Source organism: Tenrec ecaudatus, chromosome 1 (assembly GCF_050624435.1).
Source record: "Tenrec ecaudatus isolate mTenEca1 chromosome 1, mTenEca1.hap1, whole genome shotgun sequence".
Taxonomy (NCBI): domain Eukaryota; kingdom Metazoa; phylum Chordata; class Mammalia; order Afrosoricida; family Tenrecidae; genus Tenrec; species Tenrec ecaudatus.
In genome coordinates, this window is record NC_134530.1 from 50,898,804 (window position 1) to 50,914,461 (window position 15,658).

Consider the following 15,658-nt stretch of genomic DNA (forward strand, 5'->3'; position numbering starts at 1 on the left):
GTAACGCATTATAGTCCCGGAAATCCCCAGGGGCAGTTGCAATTGACTCAGTGGAAGCGAATTTAGTTTTGGAGATTTCCCCCGCTAGAACAATTCCTAGGAGATAAATACATGTATTATTTATGAAACTTCACTCTGTATAGTCTTAAATGCAAGTTAAAATATTAAATACTATTTTATGAGTAAAAAGTAAAATTTACATGTTTTTCTATACGACTTGACATGAAGCTATGGCTTCTAAGAAATGACAGCGTTTTAATTATTATAATTATGATAAGATATGAGTCCTCAAATGTCATCTGTTCTTCTCCATAGAGAAAGAAATCCTTTTACAAATACGTGAGAGAAAAATAGAGGGAGTTTTACTAGTTTTGCTTACAAACACTCTGAGGCTGAATGCAGACTCATTCATCTATTTGGAGCGCCCTCCCACATACGTAAACATTGGCAAGCAACTTCCTCCTTCTCTGCAGTTTCTCCGAGGCTACACACCAGGCTAGGATAGGGCAGCACGGAGAACACAAAAAACCACCTCCGTCAGCTCCCCTTCTCATCTTCCCTGCTTTCCAGTCTCCTAGATGAAAATCTGTGTCTTTACCTTCATCATATTCTGGCAAAATGCAGTCGTACAAGAACATTGAAGTCTTATACTCCACATTTCTTAAGGGAATATTTTTGACAATTGGGAAATAATAGTTCTCCAAAAAATCTCCATTTTGGATCCAGATGAATAGGCCATTTGGGAAGAGTTTTTATAGACAATTAATTTGGGATCATGGGGGTGAGTTTTAGGGATATTGGTGATGACAGAGTTAACTTAGTGTATGAGTTTTGCAAACTTTAATAAAGAGAACCTCTGTGATATTTTCTCATCTGTAAGAGGGAAAATAATAATGCTGATTTTGACCAGCTACTTCAATTTTAAAAAGTGTTCATTATTTATTTTGAAGATATAGCAGAACATTGTCCCTTGCTATAAAAAAGCTTATATACAAGTGAATTGCAGTGAAGATTTGCACACAGCAAATGCTCAATACATTTTATTTATTGTATTATTACTGATCCAATATTTATTTTTATTATTTAAAAATTATTTAATCACTTTACTGGGGGCTTGTACAACTCTTATCACAATCCGTACATCCATCCATTGTGTCAAGCACATTTGTACATTTGTTGAAAATTCTCAAAGCATTTGCTTTCTACTTGAGCTCCTGGTATCAGTTCCTTGTTTTTCCCCTTCCTCCTTGCACCCCTCCCTCATGAACCGTTGATAATTTGTAAATTATTATTATTTTGTCATATCTTACACTGTCCGACGTCTCCCTTCACCCACTCTTCTGTTGTCCATCCCCCAAGGAAGAGGTTATATGTAGATCCTTGTAATTGGTTCCCCCTTTCCAAACTACCCTTCCTCTATCCTCCCAGTATCACCACTCTCAGCACTGCTCCTGAAGGGATCATCTGTCCTAGATTCCCTGTGTTTACAGTTCCTATCTGTACCAGTGTACATTCTCTGGTCTAGCCAGATTTGTACATTAGACTTGGGATCATGATAGTCGAGGGTGGGGAGAGAAGCATTTAGGAACTAGAGGAAAGTTGTATGTTTCATCGTTGCTACACTGCACCTTGGCTGGCTTGTCTCCTCCCCTTCTGTAAGGGGATATCCAGATGCCTACAGATGGGTCCCCAATCTACACTCCCCCTCATTCACAGTGATTTGATTTTTTCTTTGATGCCTGATACCTGATCCCTTTGACACCTCATGGTCACACAGGCTGGTGTGCTTCTTCCATGTGGGCTTTGTTGCTTCTGAGCTGGACGATTGCTTGTTTACCATCAAACCTTTAAGACCCCAGATGCTATATCTTTTGATAGCCGGGCACCATCAGCTTTCTTCACCACATTTGCTTATGCACCTGCTTTGTCTTCAGCCATCATATTGGGAAGGTGAGCGATCATGTCATGGAATGCCAATTTAATAGAACAAAGTATTCTTGCAGCTCAATACATTTTATTCATTGTTTAGAAGATGGTTGGAGGGAGAAGTTAACGTGGTATGTAAACAGTTAAAGTGCTCCTCAACTACTACCAAAGACGACTGCATTTCCCTCATTGGGCTGAGACCTCAGAACTATATGAAGACGGACTAACCATCAAGATTGGATGAAGGCTTATTAACAATTCTGCTTACAAGCTGCCATATGTAGGGTACATAACCTTGCTTGCTGAAAAGATGAGGACTTGAAGCACTTGTTGATGAAGACCAGGCTGTGGCTTTCTGTGTGGATTACCTAAATCCTCACAATTTACAATATCATGATAAACAGTGAAGAGACTGAAGTTGTTTAAGATTTAATTTTACTTGGATCCACACTCAGTGCTCATGGAAAAGCAACCAAGAAACTAAACGATGTACGCATTACATTGGGCAAACCTGCTGCACAGGACTGACTTCGTGAACCTGTTGAAGAGCAAGAAGGTCACTTTGAGGACTGAAGTGCATCTGGCCCGAGTAACAGTATTTTCAATGGCCTCGTGTACATGTGAAGGTTGGACAGTGAATAAGGAAGACTAACGAACGGGTGCGTTTGAATCACGGTCTTGGTATAAAACACTGAAACTACTGTGGCCTGGCAGAAGAGCACACAAACCTGTTTTGAGAGTACAGGTTAGAAGGGAGGATGGCGAGCCTTCAACTCATGTATTTTGGGTTCCTTAGCAGGAGAGACCCGTTCCTTGGGAAAAGAGCAAACAAACACCAATCTTGGTAAAGTAGCAGGGCAGAGAAAAGGAGGAAGACTCTCGACGAGGTGGATTGCCACAGTGGCTGCAACAATGGACTCAAACATAACAACTGTGAGGATGGCGCAAGACAAGGCGATGCTTCCTTCTATTGTAGGGCAGCGATGAGTCAAATCCAAGTTGGCGTTTAACCTCAGAATGGAACACAATAGGATGTCAGCCGAGATCATCTGGTACGACTTTATGCAAAGCGCACACTCCTGCCGGCTGTCACTGTCCCGGAGAAACAACACCGTCATCCAGTCCCCAAGGGGGGGGGGGGCCCAACGACGTGACGTCACGACCCCGCCCAGTCCCACATTTCCAATTGGCTGTGTGTCCACGCGCTAAGCTAGCGTCCCAGCGTCGGCTCCAGCGGCGCCTGCGCACTGAGGGGCGGGGCGGGGCGGATGCGTCCCAGCGCGTGAGAGGCGGGGTTTCTGCGCACGCAGCGCCCGCCCCTTCCACGCCCTTTCTCGTCCCGGTTTCTCCGTCAGCCGGTCGGTGCCGCCCGGCAGCTGCTTCCGGTCGGGGCGCAGTCCGGAGCGAGCCGCTCAGCCTCCAGTCATGTCCTACGGGCCGCTGGACATGTATCGGAACCCGGGGCCCGCGGGGCCCCCGCTCCGCGACTTCAGCAGCATCATCCAGACATGCAGCGGCAACATCCAGCGCATCAGCCAAGCCAGTGAGGCGGCACTGGGCAGGGGGCGCGGGCGGCCCGGGGCAGGCCTGGGAGGCTGCCGGGACGCGGACCCGGGCGGGGCAGGACCGACTCCGCACCTCAGGCCGTGTAGGGCCCGCCCCGCCGGCGGCGTGGCTGTCACCCCAATCCCTCCGGCCGGGCCCCCAGGGCCCGAGGGCCAGCCGAAGCGCGAGTTTCTTTTCGGGAGTTCTGCCTCCACGGTGTTGGGGCCGAAGCTGCGGACCTGACAGCCCTAGGGTGTGTGCGTGTGAGCTGTGTGTGGTGTATGTTTGTGTGTGTGTGAGCTGTGTGTGGTGTATGTTTGTGTGTGTGGTGTATGTGTGTGTGAGCTGTATGTGGTGTGTGTTTGTGTGTGTGAGCTTTGTGGTGTGTGTGTGTGTGAGCTGTGTGTATGTGTGTGCGTGTGAACTGTGTGTGGTGTATGTTTGTGTGTGTGGTGTATGTGTGTGTGAGCTGTATGTGGTGTGTGTGTGTGTGTGAGCTGTGTGTATGTGTGTGCGTGTGAACTGTGTGTGGTGTATGTTTGTGTGTGTGGTGTATGTGTGTGTGTGTGTCTGTTGTGGGCGTCCAGGCCACCCTGAAGTGTGCGTTCACTTGGTGTGGTGGTCAACCAAGTTTTTTCTGTCACTTGCTTTCCCCATTTCTCTTCGGAATTTAAATGAAAGGAAGTGGCGAGTGCACCAATGCGGGTGACTTCATACACAGTGCTTCCTGTCGTGAATTTGGGGATAATCAGATACGTTGGCTAGTATCTGAGGAAATTAGAAATTTCCGTTCTAATGCGGAGCGTCCACAGAAAACATTTCCGTGCGCATTATTTTGTTTTTCTGTAGCAAAGGTTTTGCATATGTTTTGGGGTTTCAATGATACAGGCTTTTGTTCTTAGTATTCAGCTGCTCTTTTGTACAAGGCTCTGCGACAGGGTTGCCGAGATGGCAGTGAGTTTTGGACAAGCCTGATGCAGTGAAGCTCAGGGACTTAGCTACAATCACTCAAGTTAGACCCAGCAGAGTTAGTGGTGGAATTCAGAATGTCATTGTTTGCCCCCGAACTTCCTCTTCACCGCTGTAGCTGAATGAGCCCAATACAGCCAATAGCTTTTGCCTGCAAGTCCGCTCAGAGCCTTGTAAACGGAGGGACAGCAGCAACAATTTTACTTGGAACAACTGGTAATCTCTATCACTGTTGTTTATTGCTGAGTTTTTGAACTTGGCTGTACTCTGTTAATAGATGGAACTCCGTACTTGTTAATAGCAATAGCTACTTGGTCTTCAAGGACGATTACTGGTATGTTCTATATTTTAAAGAATAAGCCATTACTTTGCTTTTGAACCAAATGTGTGATGTGAAGCATTTCTGATGGGAAAGGATTGAGCCTGGATGATCTGGAAGTGAAAGAAGATATGTCTTATTAAACCCAGAAACTTAAAAAATAGCAAGAATAGGACCACTGGTTAAAAAGCCCCAGTTTTCTCTTGTGAGAAAATTTAAATCAGAAAATTTGGGTCAAGGCAGTAAGCTTGCTGTTGGCTAACTATAATTTTAATGTCTGCTTGCTTGTGAAATAGCCACTTAACATACACTTGAGTATCACACTATGTAGAAAGTAGAGGGACTGGTACAAAATTCTTTCCCCAGGGAGTCTGTGAGCGGCATAATAACCAAAATGTCAAGCTGAAAGGGATGGGTGCTATAGAAGAGTTACAAATAACAGCTGGGTCTTCCAGAAAGAGACTGGCTGTCAGCTGGGAGAACTAGCTAGCTCTGGAAAGGATTTGGAGTTTGAAAGTAAAGGGCGGGGCAAGTATTCAAGGAAGAGGGAATAAAACAATTAATGTGGTCATGAGAAAGTGTGTATAAAGAGAAGTCGAGTCATTCAGTTTGTCAAATAATGATGGACTCAGGAAACAAAGGACATTGGGGTTGGGATACTACATTTATTCTTAGCCAAAGTTGGGAAGGAAGTTGGGGTCCAAACATGCAAGGTTTTCCATGCTGGGCTGGGGGTTTAATGCCTTAGTCATATGCAGATTGCACTGGAAGAGAGACTGGACCGAGGGAATGATAGGACATGGACTTGGTAAGATTTATAGTCCAAAGGGACGCAAAGGGGTACATTCTCTACCACTAGCTGTTGAACCCTCTCTGGAGGCACTTCCGAAGTCAGACCTGGTCATGTGCTTCCGAAAAGTCAAAGCCTTTCAACCGTCTGGAGCAGTTCTATGCTGCATCCTTGGGGTCACGGTGAGTTAGGATCAGCAGTAGTTTTGATTGGGTATTAGACTCCAGGGGGTCATTGGAGTCAACCAATAATAATATTATCAGCTGTCATTTTTTGAGGGCATACTGTATGCCAGGCTTATATTCGCTTACTTAATTTTCTCAAGATATGCTCTGGTGGTGTCATGGTTATGCGTTGGGCTGCTTATCGCAAGGTATGCGGTTCCAAGCCACCAACACCCCTGCAGGAGCAACACAAGGCTTTCTACTGGTAAAGAGTTAAATCCTCAGAAACTCACAGAGGCAGGGCTACCCTGTCCTGTAGAGTGGCTGTGAGTCAGAATTGACTCAATGGCGGTGATTTTGCATTCTTCCATAATTTTATAGCATCCCTGTGAAATAGGTACCAATCGAATTTCCGTCTTAAGGATTAGGGAAAAGTAAGAGAGGTTAAAGAATTGCTTAGCTAATAAATGGCAGTACCTAAATTTGAAACCAAGTCTATCTCATGACCAGCCCACACCAAAGCCATTGCTGTCAATTCTGACTCATAGCCACCCTATAGGACTTGGTATATCTGTTCTATAGGGTCCTTAAGGTTAAAGCAGACTGCCATGTAGGTGTCCCCACAGAGGGGATAATGAGTTAGAGCCACCGATCTTTCGGTTCGCAGCCTGACACTTAATCGACTGCTCTACCAGGGCTCCTTGTCTTTTTTATGATGTTTAGATTACTGTTTGGTTCTGTAGCAGCGAACACTTAAGTATACTAATTTTTCTCTCTCTAGAAGAAACTCAGAAGACTTTCTACTAGTCTTGCTACTGGTGTGTCTTGTCTGTCTGCCTTTTATTACATTTTTAGCTTCTTGGAGGCAGAGGACATGACTTATTCATCTTGATATGCCTAATCCTTATCTCAGTTTTTTTGACAAATATTTTTTTGAGCACGGGATATGTGCCAAACATTCTGGTGCTGGTGTTAGAGGGATGCGGAAAACTGATACAGGCTCTGCCCTGGTAAAGGTGGGTGTACAGAGCCTCATTGAACAATATAGTTGAATGCTTGTCTGCTAACTGAAAAGGTCAGTGGTTTGAAGCCACTCAGTGGTTCCTTTGTAGAAAGATTCAGTGATCTACTTCCATAAAAATTACAGCCTAGAAACTTCTATAGGGCAGTTTTACTCTGTTACTTGGGCTTGCTGAGTCTAAACCGACTCGACCGCACCTAACAACAGTGTACACATATTGCCGAGGAATATGTCCTGCAAAGGGAAATAAAGCAGTGTGAGGGGATAGAAAGTGGAGGGAGAAGGGGGTGGTGGAGGATATGCTATTTTAGATACGCTGGTCCAGGAAGTTCTGTGGGGGTGACGCTTTTGGAGACACATGAATGAAGTGAGGGAAGGAGCTATGTGAAGAGCTATTCTAGGCAGATGGAATAGCAAGATCAGAGACCGTGATGTGTCAGAGAATAGCAAGGCTACTAGAGCTAGACGGCAGTTAGAGATGGAGCATAGCAGGAATGAAAGGTCAGACAGGCAACCAAATTTCAGATCACATATTTTATGCTTAATCAATTCTTACTCAGTTGATTTGAGTAAATGGCATCTGCTTCCTATCTTGGAATTCTTCCTGTCTCTTTCCCCTGGTACTCAGTTACCTACCATATCCTGTGACTCCAATCAGTACAAATTGAAATTCTTCCCTTGGGGTTGTTTGGTGAGGAAATAGGAAATTGGAAGGATGACATTATTTCTACCGAGTTAAGATAATACTGTGTATTCCTCAAACCTCTCCAAGGTGTGACTGGTACATCCAAGTATACTCCCTCTGAATATGAGCTCAGGGACATATCACACACTATACTGGCCTGCAAGAAGATGTACTCATTGTACATTTGAGAGAATGTCTGTTTTCTACATTCCTCAGCTACAGATGGGAGTTTGGAATTGCTAAGTTCATTCTCCCAAGAGACAGCAGGCCAGTGTGTAGCCTGTTACATTACAGCCAAGGTTGACTGCCTGGTACAAAAGGCTGGTATTGGTATATGTACACTACAGAGGAAAAATACTTAACTGTTAAGGAAGGGAAGGCCTGAGTGTATTACAAGGTCAATTACGGGGAAAAACCCAACAGCCTTAAAGTTACCGTAACTCTTAAGAGCTTAAAAAACAGCCCTTCTGTTCTTTTTTTTATATGTAGATATCAAAGTTTATTAATGGTTACTAGGGTCAGTGTACAGAAAGTGGGGCTGGAGAATAGGGGTGATGGAAAAACTACATGGATCATGGAATGGTACACTTGCAAACAGATTCTTGTAATTGCTGACAATAAGGCTTTAACCTGCAAATAACTGAACAGGTAAAAGTTGTGTGATAGATATACTAAGGAGCTTCAAAAACTTTGTGGGAAACTTCCATTATTTTAAGATTTATATGCAGTCATCATTGGAGCTATTTCTTGCTGCTGATTTACTTGCTGGCCTGCTCTTCCTCCTGCATGACCAGGAGCAGGGCTTTCGTAAAACCTTGCAGGACTAAGAGGTGCTTGATAAAGTTGGTGAGCGTGGATTCTGCTTTGTTCTCAAAGGTCTCCAGGTCATAATCAAGCTGCTTGGTCATCTCGGGACAGCTTAAGTCAGGCTGGCCCTTGCTTAGGAGGAAGCCTCAGGTTTCCTGCTCCAACTGCAGGGCTTGCTTTTCGAAGAGCGTTCACTTCTTCCTAGTGAGAGAAGCTGAAGATCCGGGAGGTGCAAGGAGGCCCGGGAGAAGACACCAGTGGGAGCGCCGGCTACTAAGTGTTCAGGCTGCCGGTTCTTCTCTGGCACCGGCTCCCCATCCCTTCTGTTCTTTATACTGCTAAATTATTGATAGGATTTTGTTTCCTAACATAATAAAAAGCAGTTGAACTTCCAGAACTTAACAACATGAAGTCCTGTGGATTCTTCTTTTGAAGTTATTTGCCTACTGGCCTCTTGCTTTTTAAAAACTTCATTGCTACTCTCTTAAATCGTCATCATCTCCATCTGAGAGTGGTACTTTCCATTCTCGTTCAGTCTGATAATGCAGATGAACACGGCAGTCAGACGCTGAAAATCAGGTTCACATTGTGCCATTCACCTCCGTTGTTTACTGCAGCAAACCTCAACAGTCCGCTCTTTCTGAGATCTTGAACTATCCATGTCGTAGTTTCTTCTCCTCAGTCTTTCCCCTGGGCCGGCCATTTTTCATATTGTCCCCAGACACTGTCCCTCCTGTTGTTAAAACCCCTTCTCTCCCTGTCTTACGGGCTATCTAAATTAGACAAATCCTTTGAGTTGTGCTTAAATCCTTCTCCTTGCAACTGAGCCTGCCTTTACTTTTGAAAGGCAGCGGGACGTCATAGGGGAGCAGGGGCTTTCAGTGGGCACATCTGGGAGTGTCTTAGCTGCTGCCTGCTCTGTTAATTTGGGCTGGTTATTTTCCTTTCATGCCTATTACTCAACTGTACAGGGAATTGTTAAATGCATTGTAAAAGTGAGGGGTCTGTGAGTGTCTAGTATAGTGCTGGCACATAGTAGACATTCAGCAAATGGTAATACTATTTGTCAAGCTCTTTCCCACCTTCCATTATCATTTAGTAATTAGATGGGTGGGCCCAAGTCTGTTTCTTACTGTAGAAACATAACACATATTGCTTTACCCATTTTCAATTTCCTCGCCCATAAAGAGGAGTTGATAATAATGTCTAGCATGGCAATGAGAAACACGTGTACCTTTAACAATATTGACGCAGTGGCTGCAAAATGGGCTCAAACAAGAACAACTGTGAAGGTGTCACCGTGTTTCATTCTTCTGGACACTGGGTCGCTATGAGTTGGGACTGCCTCGACGAACCCTTAGCATAACCACACTTCATAGGGTTGGAAAGATTAAGTGGCAGTTTATTTAAGCTGCTTCGACCCGTATACCCTAGTTATCTAGTTGTACACTAAAAGAGGTGGCTTTAACAAACATTCATTTCCTCATAGATTAGGAGGCTTCAAGTTCAAATAAGAGTGCTGGTTCTTGGGGAAGATTTTCTCTCTGGGCTCTGGGTGACGGTCCTTGTCTCTTTGAGTTTCTTCTCCTACATGATCTTCACATGACTTGGCATCCCTCCTCCTGCATCGCTGCTCCTCTAACCTGCTTATTTAATCTTTTCTGCATTTCACAAGAGATGAACTCAAAGCACCGTATGCTAACCCTGTCTCATTATCGTAGCAAAGACAGTCCATTCTCAAATGGGATTATTATCTCTGGTATAGAGGTTAGGAATTAGAACACATAATTCTGGGGGACATCGTTCTGTCCATCACACTGTGCCGACTGCATAGTGTAGCTCTCAAGTCAATTCCAACTCGTACAACATAGTAAGTGCTTTAGAATTGCTAGCTGTCATTGTGGGGCTAGAGACCATGCATTATATAGTTCTCTTTAGCTGCAGTGCCTGGCACAGCAGTGAATATTCAGTTGGTACTCAAAATGAACCTAATTGATTTTATTGCAAAGTACATTTTTTATAGTCTTGAGTTTGATAATAATGCTAATGACTACCCTTCACCAGGGCAAACACTAAGGGCATGCCACCGATCCGCCAGGGAAGCAAAGCAATGAGGTCCCCGGGGAATACCAAAAATAGACTTTGGGGCCAGGGTGTGGCACCCCATCAGACTAGATGGGAAAACACTCCTAAAGGCCAACAAACAGACCTGGAACGATTTATAGGCTTTTCTTTGTTGTTGTTGTTGTTGCTTTGTTTTGCTGTCTTGTTTTTGAGCTTATTGTCTCTGCATGTATGTCTAGATAGGATATGTGGGCTAAACAATCTGGAGAAGAAAACAACAGGATCAATGGTTCCAGGGGACATGGGAGAGGGGGAGGTGGGAGGAAGGGAGGTGTCAACAAACCCAGGGACAAGGGAACAACAAGTGATCTAAAATCGATGTGAGTAGGGCGCCTGGTGGGGCTTGATCAAGGACAATATAGCCAAAAGGAATTACTGAAACTTGAAGGAAAGCTGAACATGCTAGTGGGACAAGAGGAAAGTAAGAAGAAAGAGAGGAAGGAACTAGGAGACAAAGGACATTTATAGTGGTCTAAATACAGGCATTTATATATGTAAATATATTTACATATAGCAATAGGGAAATAAGTTTATGTACATTTATTTATATGTTAAGTATTAAGGTAGCAGACGGACATTAGGTCTCTACTCAACGCAAGAACACTTTGTTCTAGTAACCCGACAATATGTGATACTCATCTTTCTGACATGATTGCTGAAGCCAAAATGGGTGCATAAGCAAATGTGAAGAAAGATAATGATGCCCAACTATCAAAAGATATAGTGTCTGGGGTCTTAAAGGCTTAAAGATAAACAAGTGGCCATTTAGCTGAGAAGAAACAAAACCCACATGGAAGAAACACACTACCTGTGTGATGATGAATTGTCAATGGGATCGAGTATCAGGCATTAAAGACCCAGAACAAAAAATCATATTGATGTGAATGAAGGTGAGGGCTGAGTGGAGACCCAAAGCCCATCTGTAGACAATTGGACATCCCCTTACAGAGTAGTTACAAGGAAGAGATGAGTCAGTCAGGGTGTAGTATAGTACTGAAAAACACAACTTTCCTTTAGTTCTTTAATGCTTCTTCCCCCCACTATCATGACCTCAATTCTACCTTACAAATCCAGCTAGACCAGAGGATGTGCACTGGTACAGATAGGAGCCCACAACACAGGGAATCCAGGACAGATAAACCCCTCAGGACAAAAAATGAGAGTAGTGATATCAAGAGGGGAAGGGGAAGGTGGGGGGAGAAATGGGGAACTGATTACAATGAACTACATATAACCCCCTCCCAGGGGGATGAACAACAGAAAAGTGAGTGAAGGGAGACAGTGGTTGGTGCAAGACATGAAAAAAGAAAAGTGTTAATTATCAAGGGTTCATGAGGAAGGGAGGGGGAAAAATGAGAAGCTGATACCAAGGGCTCAAGTAGAAAGAAAATGTTTTGAAAATGATGATGGCAACATATGTACAGATGTGCTTGACACATAGATGGATGTATGGATTATGATAAGAGCTGTAAGAGCCCCTAGTAAATGATTAAAAATAATTATAATGACACCCTTCATTGAGAACTTTCATGTTCTAGAACACTATTCCAAACTCGTCATTCTGTGATTTCATTCCATCCTTATAACAGTCATAGAGTGTGATCTTGGTGGTCCCATTTTTTAGGTAAGGAAACTGACGCACAGATCCCGCAGATGTGACACCAAGATTCTAGCATCGGCAGTCCTAATGGCGAGTGCTGTTCTTGACCCGATGTGCAGTATCACAAAAGAGTATGCTTGATGTGTAGAACTTATTTCAGTTTGTAGTTTATGTAGCACATCACTGTTGAAATACACTGGCTATTAGTAACCCTTTCGTGGCTAGAGTTTTTTCAGTTTGAATCTTATTGTTGATGCCATGTGCTTTCAGTGTGGAAGGCATGCTGAAACCAAGGGAAGACGTTTTTTAAAGATAAGGATTTTGATACTGTTATGTGGGACACATATCCTAAGTGGACTCTGGCGGTAGGGTTGGTGGAGAGACCCTTTTTTTTCTTTTTCAGATTTCGGCAGTAGCACTTACTACAGCTGGTATAGTAGAGTCCCCAAAAACATGAGAGGCTCAAAGTGTTGATGAGTGATTTATGTCCTGGGGTCACGAAGCATTAAACAGTCAGATAATTGTCATTGTAGCTAAATAAAAGCAGAATGTAGTCCTGTAAGAGTAAGGTAAAGAAATGACTTAATTGTCCTAATCACCACATAGGCAACATTTTTCTCATTTGGTGTAAATAAGGTATTTTAGTTAAAATTGCCTTCGTTTCTTGTTTATTGAGTCTTCAAATGAAGATAATTTTCTTTCCAACCTGTGCTAGTGGTGGTGTTTCTTTTATTTTATTTTTGTGTTGTTAGACCTTGGTTTGGATTAAAGTTTATTTGGAAGTTCAGATCCTGCTTGTAGTGGGTATCAGCTAAAAGCACGTGGAGTGTTCAGTTTAGAGTGGTTCTGGGTATGGATGTTAGCTGTATTGTACAGTAAATTGATCTGCTTTATAGTGTTAAAAGTTTTAGCCAGGCCATGCTTTTAAAAACGGGGCTGCTATGAGTCTGCAGTGACTTGATGACAGAGAGTGAGTCCTCCCAAACATCTAACCAGTGCGGCTTCAATTTCAGCCCTCTGCATTTCTAGCTCACGTTCATTCAGATCTCCAGGCATGGAGAAAGTACCGGACTGTTGAAAAAAAAAACAAAAACAAACAAAACCCACTGTCATAAAGCTGCTTCCGAAACCCACACTCTGTGGGTTTCTGAGAAAGTAAATCTCTGCAGACGCATCTAGCCTTAGAGTCCTCCTGAGGAACAGCTGGTGGGTTTGAGCCTTCGCAGCCCACTGCCTAGCCCGCAGTGCCACTAGGGCACCTTGTCATAATACGGAAGGGAGGCAGACCAGCATGTCAGCAATTACTGACGTACTCACTGAGCGCCTGGCACTGTCCCGCACTCTGGTGAGTACACAGGAACATTCTATGTGTGGGAGGGATTTGAGGAAGGTGGAAGCAAGGACATTAGGCTTTCTGGAGCTGAGGGTGATTAAGTTAGGGAGGTAACAGATAAGTAGGGTGGGGTAAGTGGAACACTGGGAAATCCAGGCCTGAACTGTGTCATTACATTGAAGAGTCAGCCTGATGTTGTTCAAAGAATGTAACTATTGGAATTAGCCCTGAATTTGGTGTCTCATGACTCTGCTCAGACTCATCAGTGGCTTCCCATCGCATTAAAATATAAAGTCCTGACACCCGTTTACAAGCCCTATATAACCTGGCTCCCTACTACCTCTTTGGCTGCTGCTTTTACTGCTTGCTCTTGCTCACACCAAGCACTCTTGCCTTGGGGACTTTGAACTTGTTACTCCCTCGACTACTAGGCCCCTTCCCTGGTGTCTGCATGTTTTGAGCTTTCCCTTCCTTTAAGAGGTCTACTCATTGCCACCTCTCAGTAAGGTCTCCTCCTACTACCCTGTCATTTTATTCCTTACTGACTGTATAGCACTTAACACCACCTGATACATGTTTGCTTGTTATCTCTTTCTTTGACTGTACGCTTGCGAGCAGGTGTCCTTTAAGACTTAGAGCAGCGGTTCTCAACCTGTGGGTCACAACCATCGGAAAACACATAAATATTTCCCAATATATAATTACATATTGTTTTGTGATTAATCACTATGCTTTATGTTTAATTATGTTCAATTTATAGCAATAAAAATACATCCTGCATATCAGATACTTATATTACGATTTATCACAGGAGCAAAATGACAGTGATGAAGTAGCAATGAAAATAATTTCATGGTTGGGGCTCACCACAACATGAAGAACTGGATGAAAGGGTGGCATCAGGAAGGTTGAGAACTATTGACTCAGAGTTACATGGGTGAATGAGTTCTGTAACTTCCATAAGGCTTCGTTTGCTCACATGTAATATTTGGATAATAATATTAAAAAGGGGGTTTAAATACCTAGCCCAGTATCTAGCACTTAGTAAGTGCTTAGAAAATGCCAGTATCTTGCCCTCTTTAGAAATAATTTGTATGGCTGGCCAGTTAGTTCCCGTTTGACTTAAGTAAGAAGGACATTCTCCCTGTTAGAGTAATGAAAAATGATTATTTATATCTTCCATATGCTGCCGTAGCAGAATGCTGTAACTATGATGCTAACGTTTTCACATACAACCATTAATCTTTAAGTAACTCCCACTTAATAAGATAGATATATTTTAGGAAAGTTTGTCAAATGGTAAATTTTTAATCAAGTGAATCCTACATTTTCATTATAAAATTGGAGTTAAATTTTTGCTGGAAAAACATGTTCCCAAGATAAAGTCATAATTTGAAGTGCTATGGACCTAAATATGCTTGACTAGACATGCTTGCTTTGCAGCACCCGTAAGACACTGATGTTGGCTAGGGGGAAATAACATGCACACTGTTAAGGACCAGGCTATTAATTTCTGCTTCGCATTAGAGTCATCTTAATCAATTAATTTGAAGATTTTACTTCATTATAGTTTCATATCAGATTTAGGGCTCCTCCTTACCAAGAAACCAAGATTTAGTAAACTTTTTTTTATTTAAAAAAATTTTTTTAACATTTTATTAGGGGCTCATACAACTCTTATCACAATCCATACATATACATACATCAATTGTATAAAGCACACCTGTACATTCTTTGCCCTAATCATTTTTTTTCTCCTCTTTTTTTACATTTTATTAGGGGCTCATACAATTTAGTAAACTTTTAACTCAGCTTTTCACTACTTTTGTTTCGATGACCAGGTTGGGAACAAGGATATGCTTGTGACCCCCAAATTGTTATAACATGAGCTTGGAACAACTAATTTGAATTTTCTTTGCAGAAATTACATAGTAGAGCATACACCAATTCTACAATCTTTCACGTACAGTTCATTGACATTAATTCCATTCCTTTCGTGGAACAACTCATTTTTAAATTTCAAAATTCTAATAAGGGAGGGTTTTTCTTTCCATTGGATGTGGGCACATCTGTGGATATGAAGGGACTTCAAAAAGTTCATGGAGAAAAAGAATGAAAAGTTAGTGGGAATTTTTCTAATAACTTTTGAAGACCCTTCGTGTTCTCCCTGTAACAGACACACACCGATGCATGATTCATTGGTTCTTCATTTCTTTCCCGCTAAGCTGCTCATAAAGCGGTCTGGTGTCACACGGAAAAATGTTACATTCCTCCAGAGAGAGAGGCCCATGTACCAGGGGGAACCCCCAAAGAACAAGGAAAAGGGCAACTGGGTGGCGCTTTCGTAGCACGCATTTTTCCCTGCTAGGTGAGCA

At 43.0% G+C, this 15,658-nt stretch overlaps 1 protein-coding gene across 1 annotated transcript in view; it reads left to right on the top strand.

Moving 5' to 3' along the window:
- Positions 1–3,252: 3,252 nt before the first annotated feature.
- STX12 (syntaxin 12) overlaps positions 3,253–15,658 on the top strand; it is a 45,047-nt gene continuing 32,641 nt past the window's right edge. Inside the window, exon 1 of the mRNA XM_075553024.1 lies at positions 3,253–3,469. Within this exon, the coding sequence (XP_075409139.1) occupies positions 3,352–3,469 (118 nt within the window). The 5' untranslated portion in view covers positions 3,253–3,351. The remainder of the gene's footprint in view (positions 3,470–15,658) is intronic.